The sequence below is a fragment of the Canis lupus genome, chromosome 22 (genome assembly GCF_048164855.1).
Source record: "Canis lupus baileyi chromosome 22, mCanLup2.hap1, whole genome shotgun sequence".
NCBI lineage: Eukaryota > Metazoa > Chordata > Mammalia > Carnivora > Canidae > Canis > Canis lupus.
Window position 1 is genome coordinate 28,878,423 of NC_132859.1, and position 20,752 is coordinate 28,899,174.

At 36.1% G+C, this 20,752-nt stretch overlaps 1 protein-coding gene across 1 annotated transcript in view; it reads left to right on the plus strand.

Moving 5' to 3' along the window:
* Positions 1–20,752, plus strand: part of KCNH8 (potassium voltage-gated channel subfamily H member 8) — a 368,594-nt gene that overhangs the window by 252,717 nt on the left and 95,125 nt on the right. The window contains exons 6-7 of the mRNA XM_072792921.1: positions 3,329–3,486; positions 8,715–8,922. Coding sequence (XP_072649022.1) covers positions 3,329–3,486; positions 8,715–8,922 — 366 coding nt within the window. The remainder of the gene's footprint in view (positions 1–3,328; positions 3,487–8,714; positions 8,923–20,752) is intronic.

A 20,752-nucleotide genomic window follows, 5' to 3' on the forward strand; every position in this document is an offset into this window, starting at 1 on the left:
AATGTCTTTTCTATTCAGAAGTCTGCACCTCTTTTATCTTTTAGTCAAACACATAATTTACTACACAGCTTTAAAAATGCCACATCAATCAACCAAAGGCCAATCATTTTATTCATTCCTCTATTCATGAGAATGCCCCAGAAATGTGGATGGTGGTAGTGGGTTTTCTGTGAAATTTGTGGTAGAACAGGTGATCAGTTAGTAAATATGCAAGGAATTTGTTCCTCTAATTTTTTTTTCCTATCTTCAAATCTTTATTTAAATTCTAGTTAGTTAACATATAGTGTAATAATTGGTTTCAAGAGTAGAATTTAGTGATTCTGTACCTCCAATCTTACAATGAACAAGGAGACTTATCTCAGTCTGTGTTATGGAAACAACAGATCACCCACCAAAGGGCTTGGTAAACAACTCTGGATTTCTCACTCATAAAATGAAAACCTAAATCCCTAATCTGAGCTTTCTTTTGGAAACCAGGAATTTGAAATCCCTGCTTTATTTCAGCAATTAGTGGCCTTATCTGTTGTACTGACTTGCTAATAAAGAAATACATGAGCCCAGAAAGTAAAAGAAAGAATGAGATGTTCACCTGCTACCATAACTATCTGATGGCATTCCATGGTATGTCCATTCTTGGCAGCTAAGCTTCAATGATGCATTAGTACTTTGCTGTGATAGCACTTTTACTCTGCAGAGTCACCTTGGGATTGTTTTCATCTTTTTTTTTTTTTTAAGATTTTATTTATTTATTCATGAGAGAGAGAGAGGGAGGGAGAGAGAGAGACAGAGAGAGAGAGAGAGAGGGAGGCAGAGACATGGGCAGAGGGAGAAGCAGGCTCCATGCAGGGAGCCCGACATGGGACTCAATCCCGGGTCTCCAAGATCATGCCCTGGGCTGAAGGCAGCGCTAAACTGCTGAACCACTGGGGCTGCCCCTGTTTTCGTCTTTTGTGAATCGTTTAGCCACTGCTTCTTCCTTTCACATTCTCAATATTAGCAACAGAACTATTTCAATATTTTTATTTTTTGACAAAAATGTGACTGTTAATAATGCCATTTTTAAAAAGCTTGATCATTCACAATAGACTAGAAAAGCCATTGTTTCCTTTTTAAGCCACCTAGAACTTGCTTCCAGACTTGGGGCATGACTGGCCTCTGTGAAGTTACCAAAGCCAAAGCACTGAATTGGAAATTAGGAGACTTGGATTTGAGTCTTGCTCTTCCACTGACTAGCTGAGGAGTTTAATCCTATGCTTCAGTTTCATCGTTTGTGTGACCCTGGACAAATCATTTGAGTTTCTTTGTGCTTCAGTTTCCTCATCTGTAAAAGAGGATAATAAAAGTGCCTACTGTGTAGCATTGCTATAAGTAGTACATGGGATTATGATTATAAAGGACCCAGAACAGTACTGGGCTTATGCCAAAAGCATGTGTGTCATCTGTAATAATGTAACAGTAATCTGTCTTGTCATAGTTCTTGTATTCTCTCTCCTTACAAGGTATAATGAGAACCAAATGATGGAATACATGTTGTAGTCCTCTTTGTATTGAAAACTCATATGGCTGTTGGAAGAATTCATTTCCTTAGGATGGAAATTTCTTACTAGATGTCAGCCAGGGACCACTCTCAGCAATTGGAGACTCCCTATCCTTCCTGCCACATGGCCTTTTCCACATTATGGCAGTTGCCTCCTTCCAGGCCAGAAAGAGCATTTCTCACTGGTTTCTAATCCCTTACCACCTGTTGAAGAAAACTTGCTTGTATAGGGCTTACCTGATCAAGTCGGCCACCCAGGCAAATATTCCTTTAGTCAGATCCTACATGAGGGTGGCATGATATCTTATCATGCTCACAGGTTCCACCCTCACTTAAGGGGAGGATATCATATTAGAGTAAGGGTCATCTTTGAATTCTGCCTACCACAAACGTGAACAGGAAGTGAAAAGTAAATTGACATGCCAAATGCACATTCTTATATGTTGCATCGCTGTCATCCTCATTGTGTTCATGATATCAAACTTTTATCATCATACAACCCTATTTTTATTTTCAAAGGTTTAAGTAAACTTTAGGTTTTTTATCATCATACAACCTTATTTTTATTTTCAAAGGTTTAAGTAAACTTAAGGATTATTCCAGTTCATTCGATAACCATGTAATTCAGCTTTGCATTTGCTTCATAACTCTCTCAATTCCTATTCGATTTGGCGTATTTAACCTCCAACATTCTCTCCTTTGATCTTTGAGTCAATGACTCATGGCACTCCCCAACAACAAAGTTCATGAAGAAGTATGTTCTGTTGAATTCACTAACCCATAAAATACTCAACCATTATCCCCCTTACATATACATATTCAGCAATCCTGAACTTCCCTATGGCCTGATTGTGCTCAACTCTAAAACAAACTAGGGAAAAGGTAATCTTTTCCGATGCTTTAATGATATTGAACCCAGAGACTAATATAACAGACTCTGAGATGTTTATTCATAAACATAATATAAATATAAAAGTTCAATAAATAATAAAATATAATATAAATTTAAAGTAAGTATGAATATAAAATAAAAATATAATAAAAGAATGATGTAGAGAAAAATTGGAAATGATTACATCATCCATGAAAATGGAATGGGGAAACTGGGCCTAGAAATCCAAACAAGAATCCTCTGACACTTTCTTAATATAAGTGCTTTTAGGGCAGAGATAAGTTTTATGCCTACACAGAAATTAGTAAAACTTTGTTCATGAAACAAAGTAAAATTTTATTTAAAAAAGAATGCAGACTAGAAATTACATCTGTGTTCAAATTATCTTTGCCACTTTTGATCATGGATGTGTTACTTTGCCTCACTGACAGTTTTTGTCTGTTTAATGTGGAGGTAATACTGTCTACTTAAGAACGTGTTCTGAGGAGTAAGTGAAATAACCTATGCTAAGTTTTTAGGACAATGCCCAGTACATAATGAGCATTTAGTAAGTGATGACTATTGTTGTTTTGTTATTTTTATTCATTTTAGTTATGTTAACATGTGGCCCAATGTCTGGAATGTATTAAGTGCTCAGAAAACATCACTTTCTTCACTCTTCTTCAGTACCTGTTTGTTGAATTGAACTGGATCTGTAAAGAAGAGTATTTCAGATATTATCAGTCTGGTTACCATTTGTCTAATTTTATTTAATTTTATACAATTTTCTTCCTCCCTCTTCCTCCCTGCCTGAATGCCTGTCTTCTTCCCTTCATCCTTCCTTCTTTCCTTGTCTTTCCTTCTTTACTTCTTCTCTCTGTACCTTCCTTCTCTTTCTCTTATCTTTTTTTCTCAAGCAGATATTATTTTAAATTTCCGAACAACCTATGTCAGCAAGTCTGGCCAAGTTATCTTTGAAGCGAGATCAATTTGCATCCACTATGTCACAACCTGGTTCATCATTGATTTAATTGCCGCTCTGCCTTTTGATCTCCTGTATGCTTTCAACGTCACAGTGGTGAGTACAGAGGGTCCTTCCACATGATCTTGATCTTAACCCTGTGTTTGTTTTCCACATATTCAGGTTTTAAGCATTTGTGACAATTTGTATGTCCAGGACCTTGTGCCCTCCTGAATATAGATGCCAAAGTGACCAATGGTACGCAGACCATGGAGTTCCACTTAAGAGAGTTACTTCCTTTTGAAATCTGCATTATCTGTATGAGTTATTTAAATACATAGACAAGGAAATAAGAAAAGCCTGAGTTTATCATCAATACTGACTCACAGAACAAATCCTTTGATAAGGAAACCATCTGCAGGAATACAGGCATTACTATGTATTACTTAGGCAGATATTTACATCAGGAATTTAGTGGAGAGTTTAAGATTTCTTCCAGTTTTATGACTTTTACTCTCTACCTCTTGAGTATTTCATTACTTACTGGCAAAACAAATAAAAGACTGATCAAGATACAGAAGAATATTGAAATTAAAAAAAAAGAAAAAGAATTCAACCACTTCTTAGAAGTCCTTATAAAAATGTTGGGTGGGGCAAAAGTCTAAAAAACACTGACCGTGAACTTGAGAGCTCTCTTGGGTTTTTAACTTTTCTCTATGATTGTAACTTCCCTTCTTCCTTCGTGGAAAGCCTTTATCCTCATGCCTCCTCGCAGGAAATAAAGTATGTCCACTTGTGGTAATAGCTATTTTTACTATTGAACAATTGTTGTTCTTAAAAGCATTAAGTGCTCACTTATACATAGAAAGAGTTTTAGGGAGGCATAATAGCATTTTGGGGCCAGTAATGCAGTTTGCTGCTACAGTAACCAATTTTAGCAGGCAAAAATTTACTAAACATTAGTTCATATTAAACATATTTCTTACTCAGTTGACAACCCCTTGAGATTCTCTATCAAGAATTTAAAAGCATAGTTTTCAATACTAAAGTGATCAGTGTTTCAAATATAGTCATTATTGACTTCAGAATGAAGATTGAACTGTAATCCTGCCTATTGAGTACAGATTTGTGCACTTGTTAATTATCTATATAATAGTATTTTTTTTCTTTTTCTTTCTTTTTTTTTTTTTTTTTTTTGAAGATGGAAAGTTGAGGGTGTCAACATCTTTAAGAGGTTTATAAGTTAACTAAAGGAAACCTCTGGGGAAAAATTTAGTATATAATATCAATCAGTGCCACATTGAGTTGTTATCCAGGCTTTTTAAAGTGCTTTTTAAAATTGAATTTGACTAGATAAGTGTGCTATAATGAAAGTGTAATGACTTAAAACAAGGCTTTGCAAGACTGCAACAAAAAAATTTCAAAAGAAGTACATAATTTACAAAATGCTAAGAAAACTTTTCCACATTCTCCTGGAGAATTCTTAAATAAATCGTGTTGAATAGACTGTGTTCTAAATTAACTTGCTGCTTTGCTACTACATACTAATAATATTTTTTTATGTTCCATTTCTCTTTGGGGACTGAGCAAATAGAATGATTTAAAATATATATTGCATCATTATATTATAAAATCTATAAAATTTTAAGATACATAATATGTTTATATATAATTAACATCCTCATTGTCTAAAATTAACACAAAGGATTTCTGACAAAATCTAATTCTCATATTTTGATGAATTTTAAATACTTGTACACCTTTACTGCATTCTTGCTCCCTTTCTTCATTCTGCCTTGTGAAATCTGGCACTAATACTTTATAAAGAATACAAATTATAGATCAACATCTCTGTTAGAAAGAAAGGGAAAGGAAGGAATAAAGGAATCTCTCTTATCAGTGATGATTTTTCTGTGTCTCACTGGAGTGAGAATATGATCATTAACAGATTGGCACATAAAGTTGCAATGCCCCCAAATAAATGAGTTAAGATAAAATCGTCTATTTTAACAGAAAAGCTTGTTCAATGTATTATATTTACTTCCCAGGAAAACATAAGCTACGAAGAAAAGTTTATGCATTATGCAATTTTTTAAAAAGATTTTATTTATTTACGAGGGGCACAGAGAGAGAGGCAGAGATATGAGCAGAGGGAGAAGCAGGCTCCCCACAGGGAACCTGATGCAGGACTCCATCCCCAGATCCCAGGATCATGCCCTGAGCTGAAGGCAGATGCTCAGCTGCTGAGCCTCCCAGGCTTCCCACATTATGCAATTTCTATACTGCACAGGCTTACCAAAAAAAATAAATAAATGAATGAATGAATAAACACAGGTGTTGGCTTTCCAGATCTAAAATACACTCAGTCAGTGCATCTCTGTAGATGACACTCAAAAATACATTACAACCATCAAAAATATATTGAATGCTCTAATTTTGATTCTGACTATAATTGCTGATAGTAAATGTTTTATATACACTCACACATTTCTTTAATAAAACTTACCATGTGTAAGTCATTATGGAAAGGCACTCTGAGTGACAAAGTTGTGAATGAAACAGAAAATATGATAGAGTGAAAAAGGCAAAAACATAAATCCTTATATTAGGTCTTAATACTTACCATCTGAGTGACTTCCTTGGGGAAGTTAAACATCAAAAATGGCAAAATGAGCATAAAAATTGCTACAGGGTTTCTCAGCAGCCTAAAAAGGCAACATTTTTATAAACTACCTTGCTAAGTGTCAAACACACAGAAAGACCTTGGTAAATGTTAATCAAATTCTCTCTCTCTTCTCTCTCTCTCTCTCTGTCTCTCTCTGTCTCTCTCTCTCTCTCTCTCTTTCTCTCCCCTAATGGATAGCCAGGGGGTGGTCATGTCCACTTAGTAATAGGGGAAACTCCCATTTGATAGGGGGTACTGATGAGTACATCACACTCTTGCGCCTGTCTTTAAGGTGCCTCTAATTTTTATCACTGACAAATTCAGGATAGCATCCCAAAAGTAGAAAGATACTTTGTTTTTTCCAGATTATATATTTCCAACTAAATCGAATATGCCTCTTTCTTCTGTCATTCATTAAGAGACCAAACTCACATTTTATAGCAAGAAGCTATTGACTCAGATGGGAATAAGTATAATTTTTTTCAAAAGTGTCAGCAAAATCACTAAGGCTGTCTCATCCTGGACACCAAGGCTCATGTCCTTTATCTTTTCAAAAGACTATTGTTCTCATGTAAGGACAGCCCCCTATTCTTCCCTTGAACATCTTCTTTCTGGTCAAAGGAAATGGGGAGTTCCTTACATTATTAGTATTCTATGGTCATTGGTGTCTTAGTCTGCTCAGGCTGCTATAACAAAATATCATTGATTGGGTGGCTTGAACAATAGAAATTTTTCTCCATTCTGAAGTCTGGGAAGTCCAAGATCAAGGTTCCAGCCAGTTTTGTTCTTGATGAGGGCTCTCTTCCTGGCATATAGACTGCTGTCTTCTTGCTATGTTCTCACATGGCAAGGGGAGAGAGAGACATTGGGTTAAGGAGAGAGGGAGTCAGGGAGAAAGGGAGAGAGGAGGAGGAGAGAGGATACTCTCTGGGCTTTTCTTGTAAGGGCATTAACCCATCTTGAGGATCCTACCCTTTTAAACCATTAAACCATTTAAACCATTTAAACCAAATTACTTCCCAAAGGCCCCATCATCAATTATCATCACATTGAGGGTTAGGACTTCAACACATGAGATTTAGAAAGACAAACTTCAGTCCACAGCAAATGGCTTTTTCCCTTTGAGACTTCTGTTTGAGGTTTTATTTCAAGTACAAAACTGTCATCTATCTATCATATTCTTCTACCATAAAACAAACTCCACTGTCAGTAATTCCTCTAAGTTACAAAGTAGATATTCCAAAGTACTGGCATTTAATCATCTGGTTTACAATGAGCTGGAAAAATGACAGATGAGAACTTGGCTGTGAAGGAGATGAAAATAAAACTTGACATAGAAGAATGAGAAAAAGAAAAGCACAGCTAACCGACCTTACTATTTTATTATATTTCAGTATAGAATAATTCACAAGATTACAAATGAAAACACTTTAACTGAATTTCTATTATTATATTAAATGTAGAGTGTTTTGTATCTCAATTTATTACCCATTCATTCATTCAACATATATTTATTGAGCACTTACTATATGTCAGGCACTGCTCTAGGTACGAGTTTCTTAGACATAAGGAGAGATGAATAGTGGAGGAAGGAATTGGAAGTCAACTAACTCCAGAGCTAATTATAAAGGCAAATTTCCAGAAGATGCTGGCCGTGTTTATGATTCTGTCTTTAGGAAATACCGTTTTTAGGGGTAGTCATACAAACCACTTTCTTCCCCTGTATTTATGGTTCTTTCCACACCCCTTCCCAAATTAGAAAAAATTGAGTAATTTGTCAAACTCTATTTGCATATAAGCCTATACTTTATTTGCCTTTTCTATTTTAGAATGCTTATTGAGGCTCATTGAGGTGTGAAAGAGTATACATTAGTGCACCACATGTGTTGTTAATAACGACATTGACCATTCTGGTGGACACCAACAGTGCACATTTTTCAGTTGGGCGCTCGAAGTCAGGAAAATAATCCCTTAGCAACAAGTATACTGTTTAGTGCATACGAAGTCAGGACGTAGGAGAGTTTTCAAAAATTGTGTTCATTTTATTTTGGTTCTCTAAGCGTATTTGAGAGAGGGCTCAGGATGTATAAGTTTCAGGCACATGTTTTCCCTGTCTATCAGCAATGTTAGAAGGAAGAGAGCACAGCACATGAGACAGAACATGCTACTGGCATTTTTGAGTAGATCTGATACAAGTTTGATAAATCTAATCACTGTGTTTTCCAAAACTAAGTTATCGTTATTGCCACTTCACAGGGTTTTACTTCATCATGTATCAGTTATTGTTATAAAACCGCTCTTACACTGAGGAAGGGATGTGGAATTGAAAGAAAATGTGTGTAATAGGTGGAGACACCTTATGTTCAGTCCTGAAACCATAATGTGTTTCAGTAGTTTATCGTAATATACAAAATTATATTCAACCAAATAGGTTGAGAAAAACAGATAAATCTTAAGGAAAATAAGAATTAATTTAAAGAAATTTTATCTTTTGTTCTATCACTTCTTGATATAATATGTTAAGAAATGAGATTGGTATGGTCATGAAAAATGACCATAGCATTGGGATCATGATTATACTTAATTTCAAGAACTTTTCAGGACAGCTGTAAGTTAAAGTAACGTCATAACATGAAATGAGCCCATGGGTCAAGTTGTGCCGCCCTGTCTCCTCCCACAGGTGTCTCTCGTGCATCTCCTGAAGACAGTCCGGCTGCTGCGTCTTTTGCGTCTCCTGCAGAAGTTGGACCGTTATTCTCAGCATAGCACAATCGTCCTGACTCTGCTCATGTCCATGTTTGCACTTCTTGCACACTGGATGGCGTGTATCTGGTATGTCATTGGAAAAATGGAGAGGGAAGACAACAGCCTTCTGAAGTGGGAAGTTGGTAAGGGCTTACATTTGTCACATTTTCCATTTTTAAGTGAAAAGGAAGATTGTCTAGAATTTGGAGGAGGTGAAAGATGAGTCCATAAATATGTCCTCTGACTGTCAATTTGTCTAATAATTTTTAGAGGTGGAGTGGGCTGGGTCCATGATCAAGTGATTTCTCTTGAGAAAGTTTTCTGGAAAATCCTTATATATATTTTAAAGAGTAATCGGTTAAGATTTCAATGAGTTAACTGTTTAAAATGACCAGCCAGGCTGTAGAAGTGTTCAGATAAGTAATGTGTTATATTATCTGACATCTCCAATGCAGGGCTAGTACCATTGGATCAGTGGGCAACTGGCCTATGGCCAATCACTGCAGTGAGACAGAGAGAGAATGTATTATAATGACCCACTTGCCACATTTAGTATACTTCGGGAATTTGGGATGATAGAGGGTACTGGATATCAACAAATATAATTTGTAGAATTTTGTGTCCCCATAATACATGGGAATTTAAGGGAGATTTTTCCAAGGGTTACATAATTCTGCATAAATGAATCTGAAATGTTCTGCACAGGAACACATTTTTAAACTTATGTTAACCACAAGAACTTTACAGAAAATGAAATTCTGAAGGCTATAACCCTCTATCCAAAAATATCTGCATTCTTCTCCCAGTCATTGCCTTTAGAGAATTGTCATAGTACACCGTGTAGAATTCTTTTTTTTTTTCCTTAATCTGACATTTCATCAAAAGAATCTGTTTCTTGGTTGGCTAGAAATTCTTCACTTCTTTTCTCCAAAAATCAATCTTGAACTTTTGGAAACTCAGACCTTTGCACAGGGATGAAGCCACAAGAGATTCCCAAGAGAGAAAGATGCTCTAACTTTTCATACCAGTACTTAATGGCAGAATGCATTTGGAACATCCCTGGGTTGCCTCTCATAATGCCAGCCTTTCACCATAGGGCGTATATACAAAGCCTTCAAAGTACGTCTTTGGAGAATGAGCTGGAGATCCTATGAAAACAGATTCCAGGGAGTGAATCACCTGTCTACGTTCTTAAAAATGCACCTACACATCTCAATATTGACCCTAAGTTGCACCAAAGCAATGAATGTGTTCTGATAATTTTCATCTCGGAATAGTCTTCTCTTCCTTATCAAAGTACTTCTTCTGTGCCTTGCTGTGGATCTCAATTCTCAGAAATGAAGTCAAGGGAGCAATACAACTGCAGAGTGAAAGCAGGAATATCCTACATATTTGGGATTTGGGAATGTGAGCAGGGATTTGGGAATGTGAGCAGGGAGAGGAAAAGACAGCAGGAGGAGGACAGAGAAGAGTTGATTAAAAGGAGGACCAAAGTCTAGATTGTACTTGGTTTAAAACATTTCCTGTCCTTTAGTATTGTTTCCCTTTCTATTTTCTTGTCCTGAAGGGTCCCTCATCACATACTCTGGTGTAGTCCTAATGGTGTTCAGTGAATCACAGCATTAGATCTCTGCCCTATGTTTTGAATCCATATTTAAATTCTGACTTGTGGTCAGCCACCTGATTCCTTTCTGGGCCTGACCTAATTTCCTTCAGGCCCCAGACCTATACACTCATATTAATTTGTAAGCCTTGTCTAGTCTGAGAGTCTCCAGATGGGGAAATTCAGCTTATTCACGCTCTCAAATTTAGTTAGATGAGGAAAGCTTTTGTTTCATTTCCAACACACCAGTTCTGCTGCAGATGTACAAGCTAGCTGTTGTTTTTCTTCCCACAAACACACAGAGGTATTGATTTTCTAAGAAAAAAGAAGCCAGCCATCTGAACTGCTTCAGTATTGCCCCCTACCACTCCTACTCTTAAACTTGATGTTATGGTTCAATGTAACGAATGGAAGCTTGTGAAGTGGAAGTCAACCCACAAAGAAAGCACTGGCATAGTACAATGATGGGAAGAAAACATTGGGTTGGGGCAACAGTACTCTCCTATCATCATGGCTCCACCACTAACCAATTGTGAGATTTGCAGTAATTTGGTTCACGTCTATAGGCCTCAGTTTCCTCAGCTAGAATATGAAAAAACTCACCAAATAACTCAAAAGTCTATTTTGGTTTCCATAATTTATGACTTTAATGGAAGAACAAACCCAGTATGGTGTGATTTTTTTTAATCATGGTTCAGTGTCCACATAAACCATCAGTAGCAAACACTAATATCAACAAGTTTGAGGAAAGAGGATGTGTCAGGGAGTATATCTTGTGATCACAGCACGTTAAAGAATTGCTATGTTTTACTCAGTTATGATAAGAACAACTAAACCTTTATCTTTAGAGAATTAGATTTCCTGTCCAAACACCTCTCATAAAATGATCAGGAAGGTAGTATGCTAATTATGTCTGTCAATACTGGATTTATAGACTTGGCTATAAGGACTTTCCCTTCTCTTAAAATTACTTGCCCTATTGTTCATTTAAAAGATTTTCCAGCTGAGATTTGGACATAAATTAAATAATTATGACCTTTCCTATTTTTTTAAAGCAGCTGAGAATCTAGGATAATTTAGTTTTTCCTATGGAATTTGTGTATTAATATTATATTTTATCTTTTTTGGTCCAACTACCATGATTCAAAAAATTCTTCACACAAATAAAGTTTGATTAGAGAACATGTTCTTTATGGTGTGACTAAAGGTAGATGTATAGAACAGATTCATATCCCCAAGGGATAAAATGGAATTTTCTTTCTAATCATCGTTAATTGTCTTAAAATGATTTTTCCCCTTTTTGTCCTTGGCAGGTCTACTACTTATAGCTAGAGAGAGCTCCCATACTTTTCATCAGATCAAATCAAAGTTAATCTTTTAAAAAAACTGTAATATCACTTCTCTATAAGATATCTATTTTTGGAAGGAAGAATTAATATTCATGGATTAATTATACCAAAGGCTGGTTATGAACTAATTTGCCTAGTGTTATTTTTACTTCATATTCTTATACACTTTCATACTGTATTTTAAGAAATTTAAGGTTTGACTTATTGTTTCATGGAATTTTAGGCTTGGGAGGAGCTTAGTCGAACTTTTTAAATTTTATGGTGAGAAATCCAGCTCTAGGCTATATAAGCTCTGTGGTGGTAGGGGTTATTGTCTGTTGTATCACTGCTGTATCTCCACTACAGTGTATATTTCTTTGCACATGGCAAATGTTTGAAAAAAAATGTTGAATGAGTCAGTCTTCAAGGCCATTCAATTACTAAGTGACAGTCATGGGACAAGAACCTAGATTCCCTAACTTCTTGTATAGAACTCCTTCTAATAATTTTGAATGTTATGAGATTAGAGGAAATGGTTATTCAGCAAATCTTTTCAGGCAGGAAGTTTGAGAGGGGAAGAATAAATAAAGAGATCACTTAAGTTGTTTACTCATTCAAAAAATATTTTTTTGAGTGTCCAGTGCAGGCTTCCTTCACCCTGTGTAAGGCACTGGAGATAGCAAAACAAATATTATACTTAATGTCATGGAACTTAAAGTGCAGTAGGAAGAAGAGACAAATAGCTCGATAGATATATCACAGTGTTATAGTTCTATGACTGGAACATGCATAGAGGGAAGGCAGCTAGATCTAACAAGAATATCATCAAAGGCTTTTTCAAGATGAGCTAGTTTTAAGGGATGAATAGATCTTGGCTCTGCAGATGCTAAAGAAAGGGCATCAGCGAGAACAGGAACATGGCTACACGAAGCAGTCACTAAGAATCAGCATAGAGGGTGAACGGGGTGTTAAGGTGATGAGGCTAAAGAGGCAGGTAGTCAGGGACCAGATCTTTAAAGACCATTCATGCTAAGCTTTAGAGCTTGGACTTCATCCTGAGGCTACAGTGAAGCATAAAATTCTCTCAAGCAGTGATCCTTTGAATATAGAATACCAGAGAATAGGGGAGATGTTTTGCTCTGCTTCATTTTCAATATCTATAAACTGGTAATAACAATAGTGCCTACCATATTAGAGTTGCCAGTATTAAATTAGGAAATTTATTTGAAGCATTTAATACTGTGCCTGGCACCTAGTATATGTTCAATAGATAGTAGCCATTATAGCCATCATTACCACTTTATTATGATGGTTACTTATATTCAAGAAAGCACTGTGAACTGTGACTAGTGATACTTATGATTTTATATGAGAAGAGTATTAAGAACTGGCTTAAAACATACTGCCCTTAAAGTTTAGTTGTAATGCTGGATGGCAAACTTTATGCTTTTGCCTATCTTCAAAATAAAAAAACCCACACTGTCTATTTGAGTCAGTCTCTGAAAAATTAGTAAATTTCACATAGCCTCACAATTGCACACATACAGATTTCCTCTTCCAGGCTAATACAGGTGACAGGCCCAACATCTATCCTGTAAGCTTGTTGAGGTGTAGAAAACTTTTATGGAACTTAGTGCTTCAAGGGCAAGATTTAACATTGCGTTAAAGAAGCATAACACAGGGCAGCTTTAGTGGCCCCGCGGTTTAGCGCCGACTTCGGCCCAGGGTGTGATCCTGGAGACCCGGGATCGAGACCCACGTCAGGTTCCCTGCATGGAGCCTGCTTCTCCCTCTGCCTGTGTCTCTGCCTCTCTCTCTGTGTGTCTCTCATGAATGAATGATGAATGAATGAATGAATAAAATCTTAAAAAGAAAAAAAAAGCATAACACAACTGAGTTTAAGTATGCTTTTTATTTTAAAAAGGTTTTTAAGATTTATTTATTTGAGAGAAAGAGAGAGAGAGGAGGGGAGGGGTTCGGGGAGAGATAAAGAGAATCTCAGGCAGACTCCCTGCTGAGAATGGAGCCACCCACAGGGCTCAACCTCAGGACCCTGAGATCATGACCTGAGCTGAAATCAAGAGTTGGATGTTTGAGCCACCCAGGTACCCCTAAGTGTTCTTTTTAAATTAAAATTTTTATTTTGGCTGCAAAGACATGTTTCAGAATGATCTCTTAGGGAGGGGGTATCTTTATTTGTTTTCTATAAGAAGTCTTCAATAAATACCCAGCTAGATCTGAATAAGAAGACATGCATGTTTCTGTACATCCCAATTAATATAGGGATATATTATTTTAATTATCACTTATGAAGTTCAATAATGACATTGAATTAGTCCTTAAAGAGTTCCTTAGGATCCCAAATAGAACATAATGGTTCTGATTTAAGTTAGAAATATTTGGATTGGAATCTTGCTTCAGGGATTCACTAGGCATGCGATTTTAGCCAAAATGACTTCAGTGTGTGACTTTTTATACAAGGCTCTTTAGTTTCCTTGTCTGTAAAGTGGATATGGAAGTACCGACCCTCAGTGGTTTTGAGTATTATAAGTGCTCAAGTTGACATACCTAACACAGTCTGGTAAGTAGTATGTTCTTGCAGCTGATAGCTACCACCATTACAAACACCTCCTCCATTCTTACTACTGATTGGTGCTATTCTCCAACTGCAGTTATCTGCTCAAACTTCCATCAATGAACTCTGTATGCTATTCAAGTCTAGTGAAGAGGTGATATTTCTCTTACAGTCATGATTCTTGTTTGGAAGCAAAAACAAAAAAGGAATCCATCAGCAGGACATGCAGACTCAGAATGAGAGAACAAGACTTAGGGAAAGAACATGATCCAAGGCAGCTCCAAGCATCCCAGTGCAGGAAGCACAGTTGCTGACAGTTTGCGAACGTGGCCTAGATGTGTTTCTGCTTTGTAAATGCTATGAGAGACCCCTAACCTTCTGTCTCTAATTTGCAGTCCCTGAAGGGAGAATCCAATTGGCCAAGCTTAGGTCACATGCTCAAATACTGACTGCTGGGGTGAGGTGGACCTCCCACCTTCACTTCTCTGGGGCCCTGTGTCTCTCAGTTTACTATACATGATGGAGAATACCCGCTTCACGTAAGGTTTTAGAGAGAGAGAGAAAAAAAGATGAATACCTTCTACAGTAACATCTTTACCCTTATATTTAAAAACAAACAGGACAACGTACAAAAAACATTTATTAAAATGCTTCTATGAATCATACCCTTCTCGGACATTGTCATGCCAAATGGAATTAGCTGAGAAAAGGACATGTGGTAGTTATCGATGCTTCTTGCTTACTACAACACAGTCTGGGCTCCTTATGTAAACGTCACAATGGCATTCTACTGACCAAGCCGTGCTTCCTCGGCTAGACTGCATCGTGGTCAGTAGCTCCGATTTGCAGCCAAAAATACTTCCTTACATTCTTTCTCAAAGCTATCTCTATTTCTAAAACTGTGACATGCTGAACTTTAAAGTAGATGATCTGCTACAAAGGATAGAGATGAGAGTACACTGTAATAGAGAGAAGCTTTTTTATCTTTTAATCCTTTGGCTGGAGTAAGCTTATCCATTGTGGATGCCTAAAAGTATATTTGTACCAATGACCAAAAAAAGAGGGAAAAAGCCCAAAAATCTGGAATGGGAAGAAAAGGATTAAGTGAGATATCATTTTCAAATTTTCATTGACAATTTTAATCCTAAATCTGATCCTCGTTGGATAAAACATCATAAAAGCTGATTGATTTAAAGGGCTCTCTAGTTACCAACTGCTTAGCATTTACAAGCCTCATGCAATGGGCAAAAAAATGACCAGTCTTATGATATTATGAGCTGGTTATTTCAATAACTGCATCAATTTTCCCTTAAAAAGATATAACTGACTAGCATTCTACATTTTCAGGTTTTGTATAAAGAATTATGAAAAACTGTTTGAGATAGCCTTATCTATAGATTCTCATTCTTGGGAGTATATGAAATGAACAAAGAGGAGAAAAAGCTTAAAATGAAGGTTTAAAATGTACCCCAGTGAGGGGTACCTGGGCTTTTTTGAAAAACAAAAGATCTTAAACTTTAATGTGTACTGAAATCACCTGAGGATTGTATTAAAATACAGATTCTAGTTTAGTAAATCTGAAGTGCAGCCTGAGACCCAGTGTATTTCACAAGCTCCCGAGTGAAGTCCAGGCTGCTGGTTCCCCCACCACACTTTGAGTAGCAAGGTTTAAAAAAGTCTCAGGAATTTCTGTGATGTTAATACTCACAGTTTATAAACAGTCCTAAACCAACAACAACTCAGTCCTTCCTAACCTGTTCCACATCCCTGTCTCTTTTCAATCCTCATCACATCTGTGAATTTATTTGAATATAGTAATGGACCAGGGAGGTCCATTCTCTCAATGGAGATCCTTCTCCATTGAGAAGGAATTAACCTCCATGCTGAAGCAATATAACATGGAGGTCCTTCTCCATTGAGAAGGAATTAACCTCCATGCTGAAGCAATATATAACACAATATAATATAATATAAATTATATAATTTAATATATAAATTAAATATCATCACCAGAAACAATTTATATTACTGGTAGTTCTGAGAAACTAAAATTAAATGCCATCAGTTTTAAAAGAGTTGCCAGTGCTCTATTCTATTTTGATAAAGGTTTCTAGAAAACAGAAATGTTTCCATGTTTTCTAGAAAGATTTTACTCTTTGCCATAAAGAGCAAATGGTCTATTCTTAAAATTGAGTTTTCCATTGTACATTCTGAATATAATGATACACTTTACTTATAAAAAATTGAGGAAATAACATATATGAATTTCCAATGCTGAAGTTGAATTATCTCTGTCATCTGACCTTGTACGTTTAAAACTTATTTGGGCATTTAGAAAGCAAGCAACACAAAATTAGCTTTTAATTGCATACTGTTCTCAATCCTTTGATAGGAAAGTTTTGTGTTTCGGGTAGCAGACTGGGAGTTAATATGATTTCACATTGCAAGAGTTGCCCAATAAGAGGATGTACTTCACACTTAACAATTAGAAAATACTGAAGCTGATATTTCAGAATATTCTTGTACCAGGGTTTCCAAATATGTTTGAGCTTCAGACCATACACTCCAAGCAAAAATGGTCCTATTGTCATATAAGTTTGAGAAATGAAGGCACTCCATCCCATTCTGAAGGACTGACAAGGTAAATTAGCACAGTGTGAGCTCAGAGAAATCCCAAAGAAATTGTTTAAACTTTATTTAACCCAAATGTCGCATACATTTATCTTACCTCATAACCTTTCCTTTTTCTACTACACATTATTAATATTCTGTTAATCTCTCATGAATTTGGAGTTTAAAAAACACACCTTAACAAATTACTAGACTTAGTATCATAGTAGGAGGAATAATTATGATTTCCATCTTTTTAACAATATGGGATACCACTGAATCTTTCCACAGTAAATCTATAAGAATAGAGAGAGAGATTATCCTCATTTATAATATGGAGATAACAAAAAATACCTACATTAGAGAGTAGTTGTGTTGCAAGATCACTGAGCATGACAATCAAGAAAGAATTCTTGAGACCTTTTATGGTGCAACTTAAGTTTATTTAAGTAGCATGGGGATAAGACCCATGGGCAGAAAGAGCTGCACTTTTGCTGTATGAAGCTGGCGTTCATATGCTTCATGCTCAAGGGGGAGGGGACATGCAGGGAGTATTAGATCATGAGTGTTTCTTTGAATTTCTACTCCTAAAACTACTTTCACTGAGATCTCTTGGTGCATATCATTCAGCTCACTATTAACTATCAGTGAGAAGTACAGGCAGTCATGAGGCCATTTTCAAATGTAGCAACCAGTACTTATTTGATCCTTATAGAGACTAGGCAGGCTATATGTCAGCGAGGGCTAAAGGTGAACATTTTTCTGCTTCTGTATCTCATCAGTTGGGTGAGCTTAAGTAAGCTAATGTATATAAAAACAATTTGCAAACTAAAAAGTGATGTAGAATTATGACACATCATTATTGTGTTAATAACATACACACAAACACACATACATATATATATGCATATGTGTATCTGTATAAGTGTATCTTTCTCTCTTTCCAGAGAGACATTATGTACATACTCTATACCACAAACTCCTGTCTTTATGTTCTTTCCATGATACTGATCTCAGTATGCCTATGTAGAGAACCCAAGGATCATTTATTTGGGTGAATGCAGGAATGAATCAGTGGACCACAAATAAAGCCTTCTGTCCCATATCAATGGGTCATCCCACTCAGATTAAAGAGGAAGAGGTTCTGAAGTCAGTCTTCCTTCAGTGTTCAGAAGTAAGTTATGCCGGGTATCTCTTTCTTTATATTATCTTATCATTTATAAAATTAAAGAACAAAATTCTCATTCCTCATTTGGTGAAACTGTATTTCCATGAAGTATAGATCATACAGTAATAGGAAGCCAGAGGGAGAGAGATGAACAAAGAAACACACTCTTAACTATAGAGAACAAATTGATGGTTACCAGAGGGGAGGTATGTCGAGGGATGGGTGAAATAGGTAATGGGGATTAAAGAATACATTTGTCATGATGAGCCCTGCATAATGTATAGAATGGTCAAATCACTATTGTACACTGGAAACTAATATAACACTATATGTTAACTCTATGGAATTAACATTAAAAACTTAATAAAAAATTAAATAAAGTAATAGAAAGCCAAATGTCAAGATTATATTTCGATTACATAGTACATTATTTTAGGATGTAATAGAAAGCCAAATGTCAACATTATATTTCAATCAAATTATGTATTATTTTAGGATACTTTGACTATCCAAAAATTTAATTTCTTCAGTATTCAAATCACATTTGAATGGGAACTGTTTTGTTTCTATGGGAGGGGAAAAATAATTTTCCCTCTACTCTTCTAGGTTCTTGGAGGAGACACCTTGTAATAAAATGACAGACTAACAGAAGAAAACAGAAGCATGATAGCATGTATATCCCCTATATATGTGAGAGAAACCCAGGAAAACGGAGTAACTTGCCAAAATAGACCATGTTTTCATCTTAAATACTACCCTCAGCTAAAGACAAAGGATTTAGGGAGTGGGGAACCAGATATGGGAGTTATCAGGAAAGCATAGTAAACAAGGGTATGGTTGTGTTAAAAACAAAAATTCAAATGAGTAAATTTGAAGATCAAATTAACTTTCTTAACAATTCAGGACAGCATCCCAACCAGCAAGTAGAAAGCATCCTTTAGAAGCTATACAAAATGGAAGATTTCTAAAGGCAGAAATGGTGCTGGACAAGGAAGTTATCAGCACAAGAACAGAAAGAATTGTTTCAGGCAAGGCCATCTTCCCTTAGCAGAAAAGACAGAAAGTCTTACTTAACATGCAAATGACCTCACTAGTGCTGATCAGAAATTCCAGACTGATTGGTTTAAAATTCCATTCCTGAGAGAGGTTGAAACTGCAGTTAGGTTAGGTATTAAGTTTTGATGGAGCTTAGCAAAAGTGACTCCATTTTGGGCCTCTAGTTTCTTTTTAACAATTGATATGAGTATCAGTATCATATCAATATCAATATCCAACTTCAAAACCATATCATTAAAACAAGTTATTCAAAACAAGTTCTAATCACAAATGACTTCATTCAAAACAAGGTTTCAAAATATGGATTTGAAATCATAAAAAGTAAGTACACAAGTGGTCATTGGTGACTGATTCAACCTCCATCCCCTCTCCCCTCCCTGAAGGTTGGGGTGGGATGGAAATTTCCAACATTCTAATCACAGGGTTGGCTATCTAGCAATCAGCTTCCATTTTTAGGTGCAATAGTTATATCATAGAAAAGATGTTTTAGGAGATCTGTGCCAGAAACAAGATGGAAACCAGATACATATTTATTATGAATCACAATATCACATATACTATTCAAATATGTAGATTTTAAGGGCCATATTCCTCACTTAGCGTCTTGGGATTTGTGTGGTGTGGCAGTGAATAAGTCAGTTCTTAATTTCCTATTGTGTAGAGTATGATAAGCAATGGTTTCATCCTTATAGGATACCAGAGACAGCTAATCATTTCAACTCTTTCATTCCCTATCCTGATCCTTTTTTTGTGTTTTCTGAATTAGTGAATAATTCAAACACACTTCCATTTTCTAACTGGAGATAAATTTGGGTTGGTACTGCTATCTTTTATTAGATCCAAAACCCTCCAATGAGCTGCTTCCTAGTCTCATTTTGTCCTCTCAGCCCTTGAAGGAATATGCTTGGTTCTCAAACACCTTCAGCCCTGCCCTGACCTAGACTTTGGAAGAGAGAATCTCCTTTGAGTATTTTCTGCAAGAAGGTGATGCTGCGCTGACCATTCATTGACTTATTGTGCTCCTCCCAAAGGATCCTATGATTTAATCACTAGAAACTTTGCCTACCTTTGACCTCTTCTTTCTACCCTAAAGGATTTTCCTGAGTTTTGTGGTTGTTAAGATCAGGGACAATAATATGTTTCCGGCTTCCAGAGTGCCAAATGCTTCTATACTTAAATAAGTTCAAAGTTGAAGATACTAGTTTTAGGGTGGTCCAAAAGGCAATGTGAGCATCTAAAGAAAAGAAAAGGTGGTCAGGGGGAGTTTAATATAGCTGGTTGAGGCTTGGATCTAACTTTTTTTCTTTCTTTCTTCCTTCCTTCGTTTCTTTGTTTCTTTCTTTTTTCTTTCTTTCTTTCTTTCTTTCTTTCTTTCGTATATGTATATAGTTTAAATGCCTAAATAGCCTCTCAGTATTATTTATTGAATAATCCATTTACTCACACTAATTAAATATGGCATTTTAATCATACTCAATTATTATGCATACTTATGGCTATTACTAGATTTCATTTTTCTTTCACTGACAGTCTAATTTTATACCAGTATTGCTGAGTTTAATTATTGTACTGTTTAAATTTTTGGTACAGCAAGTAGAATGAGGCCATTCTGACTCATTTACTCATTTAGATC